This window comes from Myodes glareolus, chromosome 22, assembly GCF_982192425.1.
Source record: "Myodes glareolus chromosome 22, mMyoGla1.1, whole genome shotgun sequence".
Lineage (NCBI taxonomy): Eukaryota > Metazoa > Chordata > Mammalia > Rodentia > Cricetidae > Myodes > Myodes glareolus.
The window spans coordinates 6,033,846-6,057,437 of record NC_142047.1 but is presented as its reverse complement, the minus strand read 5'-3'; the positions used below and the strand labels follow the sequence as shown (position 1 = coordinate 6,057,437).

The window sequence follows — 23,592 nt, the reverse complement described above, 5'->3', positions numbered from 1 at the left end:
AGAGCAGGCCTGGAGGGAGCACAGAAAACACTAGGTAAAGTCAGGTTGAGGTACAGTCAGTTACACCCAGCTACTGCCAGTTGCTTCAGCAAAGTGAATCTGAAGAGTGGAGACAAGACATGGCCAACAGAACTCTTATTCCCTTATTCCCGTCTCCCACGTTGCCAGTACTTTACACTCTAGACAAACGTTGGCTCCCTCACCCACGTGATATGTTTGGTCAAAGTTCTTCCCTCTCTCTCCCACTCATGAGGAAAATGGATGGCACTGTCAGAGTCAAGGGCAGCGTGGGAACATGAGGCAAGGGAGGAAAACAGAGTCACACCCCCTACGGGAGCACCTCTTTTTTTTTTTTGTCTGTCTGTCTGTCCCACAGTGCTTATGGAGGAATTCAGGGCCTCTCGTGAGCAAACAAGTGTTTTACTACTGATCTACGACTGTTATTCTGGGGCCAATCTTTATTTGTCCCATGTGGGAGGATTTCCCAGGGTTCCTTTAGAAGGAACTATTTGTCAAGGGTGTAAGCTGCTTCCCGCTTAGGTGGCCCCGGTGAATCCAGGGAGCCCAGACAAAGGCCCAGAGGAAGCAACTCTCACTGTCAGCTAGGACTAGCATCAAGGTCAAGCAAAGGCTCTCACAGGTCCCAGCATACTGTGAAGGGCTTTGGGAGCCGCAGTGTAGAATGAAACTATTACGCTCACCAATCACTTCCTCTGTACATGTAATTCCTCAGAAAATCTGGGTTGAACAGAAACTCTCTGCTCCATCAAACAGCTGATCAAAAATTAAAATGCCCCAGATAAAATCCTCTTACCAAAGGAGGATCAAAGAAGCATGGACTGATGGGTGATCAAATAGATAACATGGAACACATATGTAAAGAATGCATAGAGGACATGCGTAGTGTTAGATCTGAATGAACGTATGTGAGCATCCAGAAGGAAGGTCATCAGTTTTGCTATTCCAGGCTTCATTTTAGAAGACAATAGCTTTTCATTTTTCCCTTGTGTTGCCTAAAATCAAAGCAGGTTGAGGAAGGAGGCTAACATATGAAAAAGAATAATTAAGGGTCAAAGAAATCTCATTAATCAAAAATCGCCCACTTTCCCATCCTCCCTGCAGTGAAACAAATGAGAACAGCAACAGCTCCTCACTGGGCGATCAGTCAAGGTCCTGTCTCTTTATGGCACTAGACACGGGCATACAGCCGCACCGCCAAGTATGCAGGAGTCTCAGTTACACAAAGAGGCCATGTATCTTTTTCAACAAGCAGAATGATAATGTCCTGCTGATGAAGGACTTCACAGTTTGGCTTGTCTGCCTGTGCGTAAGTGGCTAAATGCGCACATGCATGACTTTGTGCTAGAAGTCTGTGTATAGAATATAGTCTCCATGCGAGCTGACCGTACTCCGCAGCAGGCCCCGTCCATTCTAACAGCCACTTCTCTCCTATTCCTTCCTCAACTCTTTGTTATTGCATGAACTATAAGTATGTGTAAAGTTGTGTGCTAGCAAGCCAGGAAAAGATGAAGATTGATGAGATACATCCCTATCGTACAGAACTGCCAGATTTCTGTGAATTCAAGGCCAGCCTGGTCTACAGAGCAAGTTCTAGGACAGCCAGGGCTACACAGAGAAACCCTGTCTAGAAAAAAAAAATACCAACCAATAAAAGAGGACATATTTGAAAACCTGCATTCTAATACCAAGAGAAAGACACAAAAGTGTTGAGACAATATTGAATAGGTAGCAATTAATTCTCACCTATGCACATATGTGCTGTGCTCTACACTGTGTGAAGGGATAGAAATTTTGGGGTGTAAAGAGCAGGAGTGGGTGATAATGATGAAGAAGGAAATGGATTATGAGTAGTGATGGGCTCATCATGCTATCAAATCCCTACGGCACAGAAACATGCATGTTCATAGGAAGGAGGAAGCCCTCTGAGGACTGGGAAGTGGGGGGCAAACCGAAGAATAAGTAGGGCGTTCGTAGGCAGGAAACGTGGGAAGAATTCTCCAGACTGAAAGAACAGTTTGAGCAAAGGCAAGGTGAAAACTGCCCTGTGGAGTCTGCTGTACTGGGAAAACTACAATGAGACCCAACAAAGCCAGCTTGTGAAGGTCTTCGGCTTCCTTGTTTAGGTCATGAACTCTACTCCCTTCCCACCAAAAAACGTTCTAGGCGGTAACAGACAAACAGTGCTGAGAATGGAGTGACCGAGCACAAACTCCTGGTGCACCCACTCCCCAAGGCACAAAACCCGATTCGCTTTGTCCCCTCCGGTCTCTCCTCTCCCCTTCCCCCTTTCTCTCTGTTGACAGAAAATCTACCACAGAACCCAGTTCACTTTATTTGCCAGCTACTTAATAACTTTATTCAAGTCATTCCTACTCTTTTAAAAATTGTTTTTTAAGATACATTTTATTTTATGAGTATGAGTGTTTTGTCTGCATATATGTGTGTATACCACCTGTGTGCCTGGTGCCTATGGAGGTCAGAAAGTGCTGAATCCCTGGAACTGGGTGGCTGTGATCTGCTGTGGGTGCTGGACTTGAACCTGGTCCTCTGCTGGAGCAGCCAGTTTTTAACCACTTGAACCATTTATTCCTCCAGCCTAGTCTCTTCCACTCTTAACATTCTCGAGGTCCTCACCAGGTGTATCACAATAGATTCTTCTCTGCTTAGGACATTCTAGAAAAACATTACTCTGGAGTCTATAAATAAGTTCACAATCAGGCCTGTAGATTCAAAGATGGTATTTGAAGACAGTACAGTTGATAACAATATGGTAGACACAACTGTCACGACAACAAAGGGTCCTAAGGCAGAACCTTGGAAAATGCCAAATTTGGTGGAGAGGTGGGTAGCCACTCTGAAGAAGGTGAAGAAACCACCAGTGAAATCTCATTGAAGCACAGAAACTGAAGATAAAGAGAATTCCAAGTCACTTTGCAGAGAGATGAGGACAGGGAAGTTAAATCACATGGTCTTCACCGCAATGACGCACGTGGTGCCCTTCAAGGGCTTCATCTCAGTGGTAGCTCACCAACAGAAGCCAGTTCTAGTCCCTCCATTGAATTTCCTTCAATAGAAGAAAGTCAGCTGCTGGCTTTAGAATCTCCAGCCACACTCCACACCAGTTTTTCACATCTCTTTGGACTAAACTCATCTTTGCAGAGCAGGAAGCCTGTTCTGAGGCACCCTGTACTTCTGTTCACCAGGATCAGTGTCTCTAAGCCAAAGACATCTCAAGAAACAGCAGACCACAGGACTAGAACTCAGTACCATTCCTCCTGCGTGCAAAGGTCCCGAGGGAGACAAAGCATGATTCAAAGGAGATGAAGTTGACTACTGCCATGGCCACAATTGTAAGAATTCCAGGATGGAAAAAATGGAGTCTTCACAAGTAATGTGTTAGTTTTCGGCAAACAGGATGAATATAGCCAGAGAGTTCAGACTCAGTCTCCGGGTCTAGAGTATCAGCTAGAAGGAAAGTTTAGGAGTTAAAAGGATGTCCATGTTGGCTCCCTGGCCTCTTACCACTCTTTCTGGGACTAACCCAGCCTTCATGGAGAGAGATGAATCTCAAATCATTCTCGGCTGCATGCCACTCTGACTGAAGAGAAAGGGATCTATTCTCCAGAGCCCACACTGGCTGCCACCTCACCAAGGGAGGGGGGAGGAAATAACCTTCACCAGACAGAATGGGAAGGTGCTGGTTTCATGAGACAGAAATGGAATAATCTGGTTTTTATTAACTATCATGAGAAGAGTATTCATTCGTGCCAGAAACACAAATATAAACATTATCATGTGGAAAGCATTTACTCTGAAGGGACCATCTGGCAGAGCCGTGAAGACCTCTCTGCTCACTGAGCATGTGTGTGTCACCTTAAAGTAGCGAATTCAGAGCAAGCCACACTTTCAAGGCTTGAAGGAAGTACCGCGCAGTAATGATATCTGCTAGATATTTGTCATAAGCGTCCTAGAGATGGATCTACTTTTCTAAAAGCCGTTTTATGAAAACAAAATTTCAATACAAGGGTGGTTATTGTTTCAGAATCTCTTCTTCTCTTAAAAAAAATAGTAATTCTTCCTTTGGGGACCTAACTCCTGCAGTCTGCTCACATGTGGTGTATGGAGGATGAGATATTTCACAAAAAGAATGGGGGCTGGGGATACAGCTCAGCCAGTAGAGTGCTTTCCTGACATGCACAGAGCCTTCGACTCTATCTCCAACACGGCACAAAATGGATATTGTGAAGCCGGCCTATAATCTCAGCACTAGGAAGGTGGAGGCGGAACACTAGTAGCTCATGGTTATCTTTGGCCACAACCTTGTCTCTAAAAAAGAAAGGGTGTCTCAGAATCTGGAGCCTTATCAGTTGCTATTAATAAAAGATTAACAAGGAACTGGAGAAATAGTTTAGTGGTTAAGAACACTTGCTACTCTTCCAGAGGACCCAGGTTCAATTCTCAGCACCAACAAAGCAGCTCACAACCTTCTATAACTCCAGTGCCAGGGGATCTGATACCCTCTTTTGGCTTCCACAGGCACCAGGCATGCAAATGATATATAGACACACATGTAGACAGAACATTCATATACATAAAGATAAATATTTTTAATTGAAAAATAGAAAATAATATTCCGAGATTATAAAAGAAATATGTGGTTCTTACCTGCAAAATCTAACTTTAAAAACCTCATAATTGGACCAGGAAAATTGCTCAGCAAGAATGAAAGCCTTCGTTGTCCACATGACCACTTCAAGTTCAGAAATTCACATGTGGAAGAGCATAATCAACCCCCACAAGTGGTTCTCTGACCACTACACATAAAAATTAAAAATCTAAAAAATATTAAACTCTCACACTGTCACATTTGTGTCAAATCCTCATTTTTCTGTGTCTAAGGGGAAAATCCTTACATTCCAGAAAGGAAGAGATTCTTGGGGGGGGATCCTTACATTCCAGAAAGGAAGAGATACTGGGGGTGATCCTTACATTCCAGAAAGGAAGAGATACTGGGGGAGGATCCTTACATTCCAGAAGGGAAGAGGTGCTAAGGGAAGTTTGATCTGGTGACCTCAGCCCCCTAGGATCCAAAGGGGCCGTGTTTACCTGATGCCCCCTCATCACCAGTGGACCATTGACTTCCTGTGAAGTCTCTGATTTCAGTGGCCCAGAGATATTGCTGTGGGCTTATCAGAAGATCCAAATCTCATTTCCAAAGACCCCCTCCTTTACATCACACTCAAACATCCTTTTCAATGAGGGGACCTAGAAGATCTTTTGAACAAATTCCTCAGTCTAGAGAAGTAGGCATCCAGAGAGGTCAGGAGGATTTGACCCTGATTGACAGCCTGTTCAGTCCTTAAGGCTGTATTTCAGTTTCAGTCCCATGAAGACTAGAACACACACACACACACACACTCCAGAAAGGATCACACTAAACAGCACTAAATAAGCTAAATAGGCTAGGGTAGGACCTTAGTGTAGAACCTTAGAGCAGTGGCCGTAGGGTCGAGAGTTCCAGTACAGCTGGGTTACATAGTGAGACTCTGTCTCAAAAAAAAAAAAAAAAAAAAAAAAAAAAAAAAAAAAAGTAGCCTGGATTTAGAGGTGGGAAGAAAAAGTATGAAAGAAAGACATTTGCCTAATTAGCAAAACCAGTGACAATTAACCAGTGACAATTATGTGGACAGGTCCCATTAATCCAAGACAGTCTTGGAGATCAATCTCAATGTTAAATCACGAAAAAACAGCCTCGTGCATACAGTACATAGCGCATGCAGTACAGATTTAACGAACTATTACATGACCAATTCAATCCTTAGTCCTCCATGAAACACCAAAAGGAAGAGGAGAATTTTTATGTCCAGTCAGGGTTGACTTCTTCGGTGGGCTGGGGACAGTTCAGTGGTGAAGAGCTCTCGATGCTCCCGCTGGCGGCTGGAGTTCTGTTTCCAGCACCCACACGGGGCAGGGTGGCACACAGGGCTTGTAACTCCAGTTCCAAGGGATCTGACACCTTCTTCTGACCTCTCATGTAAACTGTGCACAAGCATGTAGACATTCACTTATGCACATAAAAATTAAAAATCTTCCTTAGCCATATTTTTTATTAAACCAACAGAAACTCTTTGTAGTGAGGGGCTGCGGGCAGGCCTTCCCTAGACTTACTATTCTCCTTTTCTCTACTTAAATTTCTTCCCTGTACCCAGCTCCACAGCCCCTCTACTCTCCTCAATCCTTCACACACAGGTCAAGTAACTTTCTGGTTGCCCCTCCTCACCCAACATCCATGCTAAAGACAAGCCCAAGCCCTCAGCTAGGCTCATGGGAAACAAACTGCCCAAATCAACAGGTCCTCATAACCCTCACCAAGAACACCAAGGGACAGGGAGGGACGGCAACAATCCTTCAAGGTGCACCAGGACTCAGGATTCAGAGATTATAATCAGCAAGAGACTTATATGAACCACAGCAGTTTCTAGAAAACAACCAGACATGGGGTAAAAATACTCGGGAAAATTAAATTCAAACTTCTAACCAAACTCCTCCCCCCCCGCCCCCTCCCCCCCCACACACGGGAAGGGGGAATTGCCACACAAGTCCCAGGGAAATTGTCGTCTCTCTACTCTCCAATGCGGAAGCGACCGAGAATGAAAGAGAATCCACTTGCAAGAAGAAAAGCGAACCTTAAAGTAGTCATGGTCTAGAAGAGCAGGAAAGAATCAAACATTTATTTTATTTTGATAATTAGAAACAATCTTTTCCCAAAGGCTGGGAAGAAAAGAAGGTAAGAAAGCACAATTTAATTTTCTTCTTTTCTTTCTGTTTTCTGGTTTTGCTTTGCACATCATTGCTACTTAGGAAAAGCTTTCAGAAAGATTGTCGGTAGCTGGAATACAGAACCCACAAAGAAGTGTGTTTTAAGGGGGAGACATATTTGGAAAAGTATCATTCCCATGAAGACTTAGACATGCAGTCCCTGATTCTGACTGTGTGCTTCTTGGTGGAGACTAGCTGCCTTCTCCAGCCAGCACTACAAAGTCAGTGGGTCTGGGGAAGGCTGGCAGGAGGAGTCCACCTCCTGTTCTCTCCCAACAACTTGGACTAGATTCTGCACTGATTGACAAGGGTGAAAATGAGAATCAAAAAATAATATTTCAGACCATCTGATATGTTCTAAAGAGACTGTGGGGGTGTCCAGACTGGCTTGTGGCCTTAAGACTTTCACCCCCGGGTAGCTGCAGGGTCTCCGCTCTGCCCAGGGGGCTGTCTAGAGACAATGTTAGGCTGCACACGGTTTCTGTTGAGAAACCCACAGTGTGATTGCCTATGTCATATGCCATGAATTTAAGGCTTGGAATCTCTCACTTGAACTTTTTTACACCATCCCTCGTGTGTGCCAGAAAAAGAACAGCTGCCAGAAAGCATTTTCCTGTCTCTAAAAATAAAACACTGGCAAGGCTTCATGCCCTTTGTGCCAAGACCTGGCCCTACCCAGGATAAACAATAGATGACCAAACCGACGGGAGGCAAATACCAGCCCTAAAGTAGGCCTGTGTCTGGCAGGAAGTGTTCAGGCCAGAGCATTTGGAACCGAAGACTAGGGGGCCCATTCCTCCACAGAGGATGGTGAACAGCTGTTACCCCAACGCAGGGCCAGCTGTGGCCAAGACGGAAGGCCTCCAATTACACTAGAGCCTTTGCCTCAATGGGTCACAGAGCCCCACCAAATCCTGCCTTCAGAGCCACGGGGCACAGAGTGTAGGCCTGCCTGGCTGTTGTGGGGTGGAGGAAGCTTCGGAAAGGAGAGAACTCCATAAGCTCACCTGTCAATGCCTCCTAGACTGAGTGCCCTCATCTGGGAGATGCAGGCCCAACAAACCACCTTAACGGGGAATACTGTACTGGTAACTAACCTTCCCATTTTACAAACCTCTCTCCATCTTTCAAATGCCACTGTGGTGTGTGGCCAGTGCCTGAGCCTCGCCATTAGGGCTCAAGTCGTCTCTACACCAGCCACTTGGCTTTTTGCTTGTTTGGGGACTTAGGAGGGCTAAGCGGAGAAGACCTAAATATAGCAAGCCTTCACAGGCATAATCGCTCCATAAACATGCTTCAGAGTGCTGGGCCGACCCACATGACGGATGCCACTCACCCTAATGTCACATCATAAACAAAACGGAATGGGCCCATTCTCCAGCAGAACTGGAGGGACCCTGTTCACACTGTAAATACTTATGAGGTTATAGCTCTTAGACTCTGTTTGTCCAGGTGAGTAGTGACAACCTTAAGCAGAGACTTCCCTGAAATTACAGAACAGCAACATTGGCGGTCAGCGGTCCACAGAGTGGAGAAGGGCAAGCAAGCCTCCATTCCGTGAGGCTACTACGAGTGGGAGCTCATTTACGTCAGAGTTCTCATTCAAAATGTGACCGCATTCTCTGGAGGGAGGAACCCGGGAAGGAAGATGGGCCAGTTGGTTCTACTCAGGCAAGATGATGAAGGGAGCCTGGCAGACCCTTGTCACCCAGTTTCTGGCCCCGCCCACCACCCTGCTGGGAGACCCTTCTCCTGGCTCTCTGAGCCTGTCTCTTAGTAACAGAAAAGAAATGTACACCTCACTCCATTACTGCGCTCATTTGAAAGGAATTCTCAGAATGTGTGGATGTCTGCCTGGGTGTCTCCCTGAGTGTTTATGAACAGCCCACCCCTTGAGGTAGTTATTCTTGGCTGTGTTAGGAATGGCACCCAGAATCCCCTTCATCATCCATAAGTTTTTCCGCTCTTTGCTCCCAGGAGCAGCCTTAGCCTCCTCCCCCACCCAAGGCTCTCCCGCAGTCCTGAGACCTAGCACTCCCAAGCTCTTGTCCCTCCCACAATGCTTGCTAATTTCGTTGCCACTTCAAAGCCTAGGAATTATTCATCTCCTAAAGACACCAGTACCTTTGGCTCAGTCCTGCTAAGCCTGCCTCTTCCTGAGGGAGAGGGTGGCATTTGGCCTAGGATGTGTTCTCCAAACCTCAGGGTAGCCCGGGCCCCATGGCGCGGATCTGGCGCCTCGGGGGGGGGGGGGGGGGGATCTGACGCTCTTTTGGCTCTAGCCTGGATGGCCTGGGAAGCCTTGCTCCGCAATGGTTTTACAAAGTGACTCACAGGCTGCCTTGACCACCCTATCTGGGGAAGCCAGGGCTGCCATGTATGGTCTTTGCTCGGTGCCACCCACCTCTCCGTGTCACTCCTCGTTCTTGGCCAGGACAGCCTGAGTCATACAGCTCAGCACATTCCTTAGGCGTTGGATCGTCTTTCCTTGTTATTACTTTGCCTTTGTTTTATGCAGCACCTGGTTTCATTTTAAAATCCCAAATAAAATCACCCGGCTAGGGTGGGGGTGGGAAGAGAACAGAAGGAAAGCAAGGAAAACAAGAGAGGGAGGGCCCTGGGCTGGTGGTGGGGACCGAGGAAAGGGATGAAGCCCCGTTTAGAGGGAAGTTCAGGGGAGGAACAAGACGCCACCACAAATTAATCCCTTTTGACCAGAGTCCTTTTAGCCTGAAAGTACCTGGCGGCCAGGACTCCTCCCACTCCCTCCTAACGTTAGGCCACAGTACTGTCAGTATGTTCCTCACAGGTCTTGTTACCCTTCCAAGGCCCTCCATTTTCCAGTCTCCTCAATAAACTGACTAATCTTTAATGAACCCGAAAGAACTTTCCAGATACAGCGCACTATGATTCTGTAAATCGGGTCGGCCTCCTTTATCCTGTACTATAAACCCTAACTCGTTGTGTGAAGCAGTATTTTTCCATAAGCTAACATCTTTTTTTTTCTGTTGTTTTTCTTCTGGGGGTAGGGGCAGTGAGGGACGGGTGTAGAAGGCAGACTCAGCCCTACCAATGTGGCTGGTCACACTGAGTTTCTGTGCCCACGTTATTTCTGTAAACTCGTCTGTAAAGCTGTTGACATTGATTTTTAGAATCGAAACAGAATTCTAACAAACTCTGGCTTGCATGCGGCAAAACCGGAACACTGGGTCAGTGAAAAAGCCTTGCCATGGGTAAGTGTATTTCTAGGGGTGGCGACGTGCAGTCACTAGGGCATGGTCCTCGGGTGCCAGCCTGGGCACCTACCCAGAGGTCCCCTCGCTCTGCACGTGCAGGGCAGACTGGGGATTGGGGGCGGGGCGCTCCTGAGCGGCCCCGGCAGCATTTTCAATGCAGGGTTCTGGCGGGCTTAATGGAAACCACATGAAGGGTTCCCGGGAAGCAGACCAGATGGCTCCCAGCGAATGTATTTAACCCAACCTGGGGCTAAAGGAAAAATAATAATGATGATGATGGCTGGGTCGTGTGAGGCGCGGCTAATTGTTAGGGTGCGACTTTGGGTTTTCTGTGCAACAGGAGCCCTGAGTTGGGGGACAGGCTGGATCAGGAGCGCAGGAGCGCCGGTTGCCAGTAGGGGTCTATTCCGGGGCCTTTCTCCTTGGGCGCCTTGTGCTGCGCGGCGACCGCAGGTCCGCATGGGGACCTCGCCGGGAAGCCGCCAGGGGAGAGGGAGGCGCAGGCCTGCGGGCGGAGCCGAAGGCGGAGCGGGCAGCCGAGTCAGATTTCCTTGACTGGAGGGAAACCTGGCCTTCTCTTCTGACGGCTGGCTCTGGAAACAGAGAAGTCTTTCTCAGATGTAGAGGACAGACGGGATGGCTCTGGGGCCCACCATGGTGACGGTCACACCATCATTTGTGTGGTTCTTGCAGCAGAATGTGAGTCTGGCATTTACATCAAAGGAACATTCAATTACTATTATAACAAACCCCCTTTCTATCAGCGCGCGCGCGCACGCGCACACACACACACACGCACACACACACGCACACACACACACACACACACACAAGAACGAGGGATGAAACCCAGGGACGTTTCTAGAAGGTCTGCCCTAGGTGCACACCCAACCAAACCAAGACCTCCTCGGACCTCCTGTCTTAAATGGTTAAGGCAGAAACTAGGGCCCCGGGTCTGTGGCTTCGTTCGTCAAGTCAGTTGAGTACCAGCCGTGAACCTCCACTGTAATCGGAGGAATATCGATCCATCTCTGAGTCCTCCGAGGAGCCAAACTTGCTTTCGTAATCCCATTGTTGCTGCCGAAGCTGGAGGGGAAAAAATGGTCTGATTGTCAACACTCGCTCATCTGCAAAGGTCACAGTTCCCACAAAATTGGGAATAAATTGCCTCTTTCAAACCAGACATCATTCACGAGTACGGGCAGGAATTACTTCTGCATTTTCTTAAAAAACAGAGAAAATTTTTAAAAAAAACACCTTTCTGTTTGGCATAGTGTGCCTCAGTCACGAAGGACAGATCAGTAAACAAGAGCTTAGAACGGCAAGAACTCTTAGGATCGCTAAGGACCTGATTAGATTTGTCTTCCCAACCCACCCCACCTTTCCCCACTTCCTTAGTCAGACAATTTTGGGTGTGAATTCTCAGCCTTTCAGTCCTACATAATAACGTCTTCAAGTTAAGTTCCAAGAATATAAGTAATTCGAGGACGGTTACCAAAGGCACTAGTCATGAAGCAAATTTTATCAGTAAGAGTGTTGGTGTCCTGGCAGCTTGACCGGCACTTCTTCCCTCAAAACATCAGCACCTGTTGAAAAATATTTTATGGGTGCCAGAGGGATGGCTCAGCGGCTAAGAACCTGACTGCTCTTCCAGAGGACCCTGGTTCTCGTCCCAGCACCCACATGATGGCTCACACCCATCTGACCTTCTAGACTCTGAGGGCATCAGGTACACACATAGTCTACGCCAACCATTCACACACATAAAGAAAAGAATTAAAATTGAGTTATATTACTTTTCTCATAGTCGTCATGGTTTATTTTTGGTCAGGATTCTAGAGTCAACATCTCTCAGATAAGTCCCCCATATCTGTTGCATGTGACAGAGAGGGAGAGGGGGAGGGCCAGAGAGAGAGAAATAATGCTTTTGGACTGTGAGTACACCACAAAAACGTATGAAGATGTATCTAGGGGAGTGGCCAGGAAGGTATTTGTCAGAGGAGAAGCATCCTTCAGCACAGCTGGGACACTGACCGGCGGTGGAATTGCCTGACCTCAGAGCAACTCTGCGGCAAGAGGGAATTATTTAATAGTAGTTAATCATCCCCTCCGACAGCTCCCAGGAGGAAGCTGAGAGTAATACTCTTTCAAGAAATCAGCTTCCCTTCTCAGAAGTGAGCCCCAGTCGGCCAGAGAAGCAGACCCTTGACTGAATGCACCCATAGCTCCTGGGCCCCCCTGTATCTCCCCCACAGCGTTGCCTACCAGTGCTTACGCATTCCCTACATCTCTAGCGGAAGCTTCATTCTCAAAGGCTACCAAGAGAACAGGTTTAGCTGTGGGAGCCACGGTGAGCCATCCAGCCTTGTCCTGTTGGCTAAATTTGCCAGCTTCCCTTGGTGCCCCAGACCAGCCTTCTCAAATTGCCATGTGTGTATAATTGGTATTCTTGTGCAACTTGAATAACGTTTTAAAAATTTTAGTGGTCAAATTATTCTTTCTCCCTACCACACATAGCTAGCATACCAAACCCATGACATCAGAAATAGAATCACTTAGCATGAAGCTGAGTTGTTTAAATTCAACTTAAAGAAAGGTTATAATAAAAATTGTGGGATAGCTAATATTATTGTTTTATTTTATAATAAACGAAGTCAGAGGGCACATAGAAAAAATAACTTTTTCTTTGCTTTTTAACGTATTCTTTAGGAATCCCTGCCAGAGAATTGTGTATATGAGTGTGAGCGTGTGTGTGTTCATACATGTGTATGTCTGCGTTTGTGTGTGTTCATGTGTTTATGTGTGTACGCCCCTGTGTGTATGTTTCTCTGCATGCATGCCTGTGTATATGTGGCATGTATGTTTGTGTGTGCGTATGCATGTTCATGTGTGCGCGTGTACATATGTGTGTGACATTTGTGTGTATGTCTCTGTGTGCATGTTCGTGTGTATGTTATTCATATGTGTGTGTGTGTGTGTGTGCCTCTGTGTGTGTAATGTGTGTGAATATGCATGCATGTGCTGGTAGACACCAGAAAACCACTTCATTGCTTGATTCTCAGACGCCATCTACCTTGTTTCTTGAGCCAAGGTCTCTCATTGGGCTGCTGTATGCCCAGTAGACTTGGCTGGCTGGCCAGTGAGCCTTGGGGCTCCATCCAACTGCTTCTGCTTCCTCGGCACATGGAGTTTCAAGCCCACAGCACCACACCCAGCTTCTGCATGAGTTCTAGGGGTTAAACTAAGGTAGTTGTGCTTCTAAGGCAAGCGCTCAGTGGCTGAGCTGTCGTCACCCCCCACCAGCCCCTTCTGCCAGAATCCTACGGCATAAAAAGACCTCATTTTAACATCTTGTTTCAGAGCACTGGGATTTGAAACAAGGTCTGATCAGTCCAGTCAGAGTGCTGGTCGGGGGAGGCCATGTCAAAGAGAGCAGGGACAACAGACCCCGCAGCACAGGGCAGGCAGGTGAAGATGGTAAGACTGGGACACTCAGCACCCAAGGTGGGTCCCCGGCAAGGCAGATCACCTGCAAACTTAGTGCATCTGTCACAAGAGGCAGAGTCCTCCAGCTCTCAGAGCCTGCGATGGGAACTGCATCCCCAGATCCTCTCTGAAGCCTGTTTCCTGAACAAGCGACAGGTCTGCACAGGACACGTGTGGAGGCCTCTCTCAGAACAGCCCACCTTTCAGCGGAGCACAAAGGAAGGCTGTTTTCTCACCAGTGCTAAGCACGCCCACACCTCCAGCCCTGCACTCTGCAGACACACCCAGGGCCCAGGGCCCAGAGCAGATGACAAGGTACAGTTCTTACTTGTTTCAGGAGGTTTTGCCCTCTAGTCCTGTAATTCATGAGGAGCTCAAAGCCTGGCTTTGGTGGCTTCACACCTAGAGTGGAGACACATACGGTACCTAAGTGCTTTAGGTACAGCAAAGTCTGCTGTGAATGAGGAGAGAAGCTGACTGGCCTCTTGTCCCCTACTGAGGGCTGAACACAGTCCTGCACACACTAAGCAAATCACTGCATTACTTAGCCGTCTTTCTGCTGCTTTCTTTCTAGTTTGGGTGGTGATGTTGTTTCTTTTATTCTTTTGGGGCAGGGTTTCTTGTTGCCTTAGTTAGCCCTGTGCTCCTGTCTTCATCCTCCTGCCTCAGCCTCCTAAGTGCTAGGGTTATAGTCACTAGCCATCATACTATGTGTCTTTCCCCACCCATCCGCCCCCTCCCCCCCCAGTTACGCTGTGGCTGACCTGGACCTCATTACACAGACCTGGCTGGTCTTGAGTTCACAGAGCTGGGCTGCTGAGACTAAAGGTGAGCTCTCCACTCAGCCTCTTTTTATTTTTCAGTTAGTGACAGCATCTCACTAAGTTCCCCAGCCGCTCCTCAAGTTACAATCCTCCTGCCTCGGCCTCCTGAAAAGCTAGGATTACATGCTATGCTCCAAGGCTCAGCTTGAAATGAGCTGACATTCTGAAGCACTTCCTAAATAGCAGATGAAAGTCGAGTGTCTGCTGGGTGTGTCCCCTCCCCTGTCAGAACTAACCCTACTTTCTTCGCTGTTAGGTCTCATAAATCAAAGTGGCCAGGTAGGTCAGTGGGGCGGAGGCGGAAGTGCAAAGAGCTTTATTAAATGGCCTCTGATCCTGGAAGTCGTGAAAACAGCCAAGGTCACAGTCAAAACATAGACTACAAGCGGGTAGGAATGGCAGCTTACTGGGTACAGGGTGGGGCACGGGGGTTGGGGGAGGAACACTTACATAAAGTTCTGTAATCTAGAGGAGTTGGGCAAGGAGCTTCAGAACCCCAAATCTGGTGTGCCTGGAGAACAGAGTTGGAAATTAATACCAGCCAAGGCAGACATGGAGATACATACCTGAGACCCCAAAACTGGGAAGGCAGAGACAGGGAAATCCTGCAATTGGTGCCAGCCTAGGCTACATGGTAAGACTATGTCTTCAAACCCCACACAACAAACAAGACAGCACAGACTGGCTGAGAAGATGGTTCTGTGGGTGGAGTGCTCTGAGCTCAGCCCCACGACACCCACAGTAAAACTGTAAAAACCAAAGACCAGAGAGGTGCTGGGTAACTATAGCACTGGCAATGGGGCAGAGGGAGGGTTGGGAGGTGAGCAGACAGGCCATCATAGGGCACTAGCCAGCCAGTCTACCAATTAGTGAGCTCCAAGTTTGGTGAACAGCAACAAAGTGGACAACAATAGGGAGAGATGCCCAATGTCAGTCTCCGGCCTCTACATACACATATACCATACACACACATGTACCTATACATACACATGTTCCATACACACACATGTAGCTATACATACACATATACCATACACACATATATACCTATACATACACATATACCATACACACATAGCCACCTTCACATACACATATACCATACACACATAGGCACCTGCACATACACATATACCATACACACATAGGCACCTGCACATACACATATACCATACACACATAGGCACCTGTACATACACATATACCATACACACATAGGCATCTACACATACACATATACCATACACACATAGCCACCTTCACATACACATATACAATACACACATAGGCACCTGCACATACACATATACCATACACACATAGGCACACCATGTACACATAGGCACCTATACACACACATATACCATACACACATAGGCACCTGCACATACACATATACCATATACACATATGTACCTATACATGCACATACAACATACACATACATGCACCTGCACATATACATATACCATACACGCATATGTACCTGTACACACACATATACCATACACACATGCACACAACTGCAACCAACCAATTTTCACAATAATAAACATCTAACAAAAACCCTCTATCAGTTGTTTTCCCACCCTTATTCAAATGGCCTTTTGGTACTACTATCAAAATCCATTATAACCAGTAGGATAAAAAGACAAAACTGGACGAAGTACTTATAAGTGAGGCTGGGCAAAACTGTCCAGTCCTAACACGCAAACAGTTTATGAAAATCAATAAAGGAGCCCAACTATCTCAACAGAAACAAGGTCAAAGGAAATACCTACTTCATTATTCATGGATTCCAGGTTTGTGAATTCACCCATTTGCTAAAATCTATGTGTGATCCTGAGGTTAACGCAGCACTTTTGGGGTCACTGAGAAGCGTGCCCAGAGTGGGAAAGAATGGAATCCCGTCATGTACGCCGTGCAGAGGTCAAGAGCGGCCGGGCAGCCTTGGCTGCGCCCTCCTAGGTAATTAAGTGTCCTCTCGCGGTCACTTTAGAACCTCCGTTTTCTGCTTCTCTGTGTTTCTCCCTGGGGACTTTGCTGTTTAAAATGGTCCCAACCATCACACTGAAGTGCGGGTGTGGGGCCCCTAAGCAAAGAAGCGGTGCACCTGCCTCTCAGGGAAGAACTTCGCTAAGTAAGCTCCACGTTAGCACCATCGGCTCAAGTTCGATGCTAATAAATTGGCATACATGAAAAAGTCTTTGAACAGAAAAATACATATAAAAATTAGTGTGTTGAATTTGTTATTTTCAAGTGTTTTATAATAAAGCTTATTTTTAAAAAATACATTAAAGCAGAGTTATGTTGAGGCAAAAACGTTGTGCCTAGAGGCTGGCAGAAGCCAGACTTTCCATCTGCTGTGGGAACAATGGTTCTGTCCTTAATGTAGTGTGCGGTTGAGCTTTAGAAGTAATGAGAACCAACTATTATTAACAGAAACGTTCGTGAATTTAGGAAACACAAGGGAAGATACTTAATCTATCCAAGAAAGTTAAAGAAAATGCAACTATCTTCATCTATCAAATTGGGAAACATTAAGGTTATAATTATCTTCATCAACCTTTTGAGGAAAAAACCCCACTCTCACTGTGCAGCTCAGGTTGACCTTGAACTTGTGACCCTCCTTATGTGTGTGTGCTCTCTTGCTTGCTGGAATCGCAGGCCCCTAGGCTCAGATTAAAGCAGGTGTGAAAATATAGGAAAGCACTGTGGCTAATACCGGAAGGCAATTTATCTATGAATAAAACAAGCTTACTTTTCAGCCCAAGAATTTCACTCCTGGGAATGCACTAAGATGAATTTACCATTGCATTAATGTGCTTTTGACAACTTTTTATTTTCCTAACACTGTTAATAATAATTATAACTACAAAGCCCCTAAATGTCTAGCAAATAGAAACAAGGAAAAAAGAAAAAGATAGAAAAAGAAAAATAATGCTAAATGCTTGCAGACACGGGACATTTTTAAATTGTGATGTATCCCATCAGAGGGATGTATGTGTCCGTTAACTATGATAGCAAATGGTTATGCTTATTAACAAAGAAAGGTGTTCACAAAAATATTGATATATAAAAGTAGATTACAGAGTACAAGAACCAGTATTCTGGTCAACTTATTAGACACTCATGTACAAGCAGACATAAGATGTATATACATGCATATTGATTTTTGTAAGAAGTGTGACTAAAATGTAAATTATCATCCCAGAGGAAGAGAGAGAACTTCTCTTGTTTTCTGTCTTTTGAAATGCTGTGACTTGAAGCCAGGGCCTTCTGGGGTGCCAAGGGATTGCTTTGCCGCTGACCTGCACCCAAATCTTGTTTTCACTGTTGTTTCTATTTCTAGTCTCGTCATTGTTTGGGAGTTTACAGTCAAGAGACTTACAAGCTTATGTGTGGTTACTGCCACATGCAGAAAAGAGACAATGTGGGGAATGTGGTAGCCACCTCAGCCTGTCAGGTTGTTTACATTGGTAAGCTTGGTTACCCATTTATTATCTAATAGGAAGCTACACAATAACATGTAAAAATAAGTGTTTGATAAATGAATACTCACCTTTAAAACTCACCCCCCTGAGTTTGTTTTTTATGACTACTACGCAGGATTCGATCCCTCACATGCACTATTAAAAGACCTTTAGGAAGAGTCACAACGTACCACTTTGTGCTTGACGTGGGGCATGGAGTTCTGAGAGAGTCTTGGTACACCAGGGTGTCCTCCTGTGTGCAGATGCAGAGGGAGTCAAGCTGAAACTTCTTAGCTCTCAAGTTAGACGACTACTCCCACCCCGCACAAGCTACCTTTGTTCCCTGTTAGCCCTCAGCCCACAGAGTCATTATGAGAGGAAACGGTGACTGGCATTTAAATTCACAGTAAAACCTTCAGGAGCTTTGGGGAGGGACATGCCTGTTCATGTCTGGAATGTTGTGATCACTGCACTCTTTGAATCCCAGGGAACTGCGGCTGTGGAGTAATCTCAAACTGCACTCTCCCTGACTTTCTGGGATGTTCCAGGGTATCTTACAGCTTTCATACTCTCCTCAGACCCACTTTCCCCAATACATCTGAGCAGGTTTTAAGTGAATTTACCGAGTTACGCAACCATCGCCATAATCCATTTGTTTCTGCAGACTTTGTGGAGAAGGACAGTGAGAGCTCATCTTTGGGAATATGCTTGGCTAGTCATTTTTCCTTGCACGTTCACACTTGACAAAAGAGTGAAACTTGACCTCCACTTTTTAATTAAGGATATTTACCGTTACCCTAATTTATTAGCCTCCGTCCACCTCCCCGCTTCCTAGATGTAGAGCCACAACCAAATGGGAAGTTGTCGTTGGTGAGACTATCTCAGTGAATGCCAACAAATTTTACCTTCAGAAACTGGCTATCTCTGAACACCACACGCACTTAGTTTTAACAGTAGATTGTCAAGAAGGCAAGCGAAGGCTGGTAAGCGCCTGCAGTGGCTGTGTGGGAGCCGCTCCAGTTTGGAAGGGGTCTTGGCGTCACCTGTCCTAATCCTTTAGCCCAGCAACGCAGGTGTCTGTCATGGTAGAACTGCCCGAGATGCTGGTGGTTCTGTTTTCAGTCAGTAGGCTGGTAGCTCTTACCTGTTTCAAGGAAACTTAAGGAACTTTTAAGTTCCTTCAAATGAAGGCTCAGAAGCACAAAATGGTGGTGGGACTTGGTGACAAAGCACTGCCTGTCATCCTGGACTGCACGGTGTATGTGTGCACCCAGAGAAGGGGAGCTTACAAGGAGCATCAACAATGGGCCAACACTTAACCTGAGGTCCACGAAAACCTCTAAAGATTCAAGATGGCTGCTATAGGGGCATTAAATCTGTCTGGAGAATTTTTTCCTAAAGACCAGAGCTTTCATGGGGTTTTTCAAAGAGTCTCAAAAGTACCAGGTTTCACTTAGACAGTTGTCAGCCATTGGGGCAGATGGCAGATTTCTAAGAATTGAGCATTCAGCAGTCTGTGTGTGAGATACACACTGTTCTGTTATTGGTAAAGTTTGGGGGTATGATAACAGGATCATTAGACATGGAAGCATTCCGACCTTTGGAAGACTCATGCAAACACACATATAAAAATACTTTAATTTACCCCTAAAAGTCCAGCAAAGAGTCACATGCACGTATAAGTGAATAGCCATTCAGGAGGCGAAATGGTTCAGTTGGCCACAGTACTTTCTGATAAGCCTGAAGCAAGAGCTAGATTCCAAGACCCACAGAGTGGGAGAGAATGAACTCCTGAAAGTGCCCCTCTGACCACAACACATGCACCATGGCAGTGCTCCTCCCCATAAATAAAATGTAATAAAAATAAATCAGAAATTCTGATAAGGCAAAAAGTAAACAGTTATAAAGTCCACGAGCAAATTCTAGAATTGGTTATCGTATTCATTAACTTCTAAGTTGTGAGTAAAATATTCATTTATCTGCCTTAACAATTACAAGAGAGCTATTGCCATATTTTAAAGGTGACTAACATCAGGAAAATTTAGGAAAGCCATGCGTGAACATTCCCAAAATATGTTTGAGCTGTAATTAAAGACAGACCCAAGAATAATGTTTCCTCTTTTCCTGTCTTCAGTCATGTAGCTCAGTCCTGTTGGGGGCAGACCCCTGGTCTCCTCACATAGCCTACCCAAGTCTCTGCTGTGCCCACAGGGTGCCAACCTTACACTCATGGGCAAATGAATTGCAGCAGCCCCAGCCCATGCCATCCTCCAACAGGGAAGTGTACACAGTCACACAGTCACAGATGGCATCTGGTGACCTTCTTAACAACAGGCTTGGCTGCCAAGGTTCCCTGGGTCCAGGCTCTGCAGGGAATTTGGAAACTGTAGCCCTTACACTTGAATATTTTCCGGCAAACACATTTAACTATTTATTGGTCAGTTTCCTAATTTAGACCAGGGAAACTGAAACAGCTAAACAGAATTCCCAACACCTGGAAGGGAGGCTGTTGTTTCTGAGTCAGGAGGCCCATCCTGGGATTCTTTGGGGCTGCTTGGCAAAGGTCATCATCAACATGGTGGGATCTCAACTCCAGGCCAAGAGCAGATCACTGCCCAGATTGATTGGTGGCCAATATTATCTTTTTTTCCTCTTTCTCTGTAGTTTAAAAGAAATATAGGTTTTTCTCACCACAAAACATGCAAATTAACCAGAAAATGATAAATTCCTAGTGTTAGACACACTCCCCCCTGATATGCCAGCTCACACCAGCTCACACCCCAAGTCTACGTGGAAGCCCAGAGGTGAGTTCAAGCCACTCTGTTTTCTGCCCTACGCACTCTGGGGCGGTGGTGGCTGGCAAGGTCATGGTAAGACCTGAGGGTGAGAGCAATGTTAAGAGAGGGCCCTGCATGCTCGCTGCCTGTTTTCAGATCTCACAGATCAGCTTGCTTGTTAGTGATGGCAGGCGAACCAGGATGGCCCCAGGAGAAGCAATGCAGGCTCCCCTGCAAGGCTTTGTGGAACCCCCTTCTCCCCTTCCAAGACTGTAAATGCTTCTATCGGAAGGGGAATGGTGAGCTCTGACCCTGGCCAACAACAGTTCAGGGAAGATGGTTGGAGGAGCAATAGCCCCCTCCAGGTGACATCCAATGAGTGAAGTGAGCAGAAACAACACAGGGAAGGTTGACGGATGGGAGACTGTGTGCAATCACGGAGAAGAAGAGCTAGGTCTCGTGTGGGATTGGTGGGCAGATTTCATAACTGTGTTCTCTCTGTAGAGCTGAGAGGTGTGAAAACCTTCCTCTTGGCCCATTTCTAGATGTAAGAGCACAGAGGGGCTTAGAGACAGGTAAGGGGGTATCTCTGTGTCACAGCAACCCTTGTGCCCAAAGCCCCTTTCTTCAGGGAAGCCCTAACTCATCTGCTATAGTCTTCAGTTGGTGCCCCAACCTTAGGAGAGAGAGCTTTGAAGGTGTTCCAGTAGCAGCCCACGGGAACAGATTCCCAAGGCTTAATACAAATAGAAGTAACAGAGCTTGGACCCATAGGACGTCCACCTTAGTAAGAAATGAAAAAAAAGATCTTTCCTGCATCCGGGGCCCTAGCTGCCCTCACAGAATCAGCAATCTACCAGCTCCCTCCCTTCTCCCTCCAGATCACACTGACCATCACTTATTCAAACAATATAAATATGATGCTTCATATTCAGGGTTTGTCTGGTAAATTAGTTACTTTTCTATTACTGTAATAAAAATACTATATCCAAAAGCAGCCTAAGGAAGAAAGTTTATTTTGGCTTGGTTCCAGAGGGAGAGTCCTTAGTGGCCAGGGAAGTACAGCATGCAGGCAGGAAATTGACTGGTCACATTTTCCACAGATGCGCAGGAAACAGAGTCAGCAAGTGGGAAGTGGGGAGTTTGTGAAGACTCTGTTTTGGTTTGGTTTGGTTTGGTTTTGTGATGCAAAGTTTCTCTGTGTAGCCCTGGCTGCCCTGAAACTCAATCTGTTGGCCAGGCTGCCTTAAACTTAGAGATGTGTTGTGGAATATTAATTTAACTGTGTGAAGATGTGTTACGTTTGTTTATGTTGTGGAATATTACTGTAACTATGAGAAAGTGCTATATCTATTTATGCTATAGTTGTTTAATGATGTAAGGATGTGTTATTTTGCCTGCCTAAGGCACCTGATTGGCCTAATAAAAATCTAACGGGCCAATAGCTAGGCAGTAGATGGATAGGTGGGGCTGCTGAGCAGAGAGAACAAGTAGGAAGAGGAATCTAGGCTTGGGGGAGTAAGGGAGGAGAGAACCAGCTTAAAAGAGAGGGAGATGCCCTAGGCCAGACAGACAGACATGGAGTAGGACATACAGAATGAAAGAACGGTAAAAAGCCCCAAGACAAAACATAGATGAAAAGAAACAGATGAAATTAAGTTATAAGAGCTAGCGGGATAAACATAAGATGAGGCCACGTCTCTGTGTCATGATTTGGGGCTGGCAGTCCAGGACAGCCTGTGACAGAGACCTGCCTGCCTCTGCCTCCTGAGTGCCAGGATTCAAAGTATTCACTACCATGTCCTGGCCAACCCAGAAGGGTTCTTGTCTAATCCCCTAGGCACCTCCCAATCCAATCGAATTGACAATCAGGACCAACTATCACAGGGAGCGTCTGTTCAAGATCCTGAAGGCTCAGACAGGAGTTGTCTGCAGGAAGCTTATGCTTTAGACAGATAAAGGCAGACAGACAGACAAACACAGAGAAAGCAGAGTTCGGGTAACTGTTCCTGCAGACACAAAGGTCCTGAGGCAGAAACTGGCTTGGTGTTTGCACATTTTTGAGTGAAGATGATGCAGCTGGAAGACAGTGAATGAAATGAAGAGGAGATTTGAGGAAGGACACAGGGGTCATAGCCAACACGGCCCTGTAGCCTTTGGTAAGGAAGCGGGACTTAACCCAAGTGTGACAGGAAACGGAAAAGCAATATCATCTTTATGTGTTAGTATCCCTTGTGTTGAAAATGGACTTGGTTGGTGAAACATGACTTACAAGACATTCTTGCTAGCTCTTGCTGCTTTCTGGGGTTTCAGCAGGGAGAATGTGTCCTAGAAGAATTAAAATGGGATTGAAGGAGAAGGAGGAAATGAAGGACACTACATGGTTGTGCACATTGTCGAAATCACACAGCAGATCACACCTCTCTCCCCTTCAAACATTATTTTATTTATTTTTAAATTCTCTACATATAGGTGTTTTATCTGCATATATGTGTAACACTTGCATACCTAGTGCCCAGAGAGACTAGAATTGGGTTTGGATCCCCTGGAACTGGAGTTGCAGGCAGTTGTGATCTACCATGTAAGTGCTGGGCCTCAAACCTAGGTTTTCTAGAAGACCAGCTAGTCCTCTCAAATGCTGAGCCATCTCTCACATCTATTACTTGATTTGTGTTGATATTGTCCTGAACATTCTCATCCTTGTGAAAGAGTGTGTACTGTAGGAGGAGTCCGGGTGACTCTTCAGAGACTCGAGATTATGTTCTGTGTAGCGACTGTCCCAATGACATCTTATCCACACCATAGCATCCCAGGTTTGATGCGTTCATACACATAAAATCTTCCCAGTGCAAATTATACCTCCTGAAACAGCGAAAGTGAGAGAGACTAGTCTACTGTGGATATGTGTCCTGTCACAGAGTTGTCTGGGGGCAGACAGAGAGCTGGCCAGAAGCTG

At 46.1% G+C, this 23,592-nt stretch overlaps 1 protein-coding gene across 2 annotated transcripts in view; it reads right to left on the bottom strand.

Moving 5' to 3' along the window:
* Nucleotides 1-6,737: 6,737 nt before the first annotated feature.
* C22H4orf51 (chromosome 22 C4orf51 homolog) overlaps nt 6,738-23,592 on the bottom strand; it is a 37,141-nt gene continuing 20,286 nt past the window's right edge. Inside the window, exons 3-6 of one of the 2 annotated variants that reach the window (XM_048450259.3) lie at nt 18,051-18,112; nt 14,837-14,897; nt 13,891-13,964; nt 6,738-11,162 (exon numbers count right to left, since the gene is read on the bottom strand). In XM_048450259.3, coding sequence (XP_048306216.1) covers nt 11,052-11,162; nt 13,891-13,964; nt 14,837-14,897; nt 18,051-18,112 — 308 coding nt within the window. In that variant the 3' untranslated portion in view covers nt 6,738-11,051. The remainder of the gene's footprint in view (nt 11,163-13,890; nt 13,965-14,836; nt 14,898-18,050; nt 18,113-23,592) is intronic. The other variant, XM_048450260.3, reaches the window with a different exon arrangement.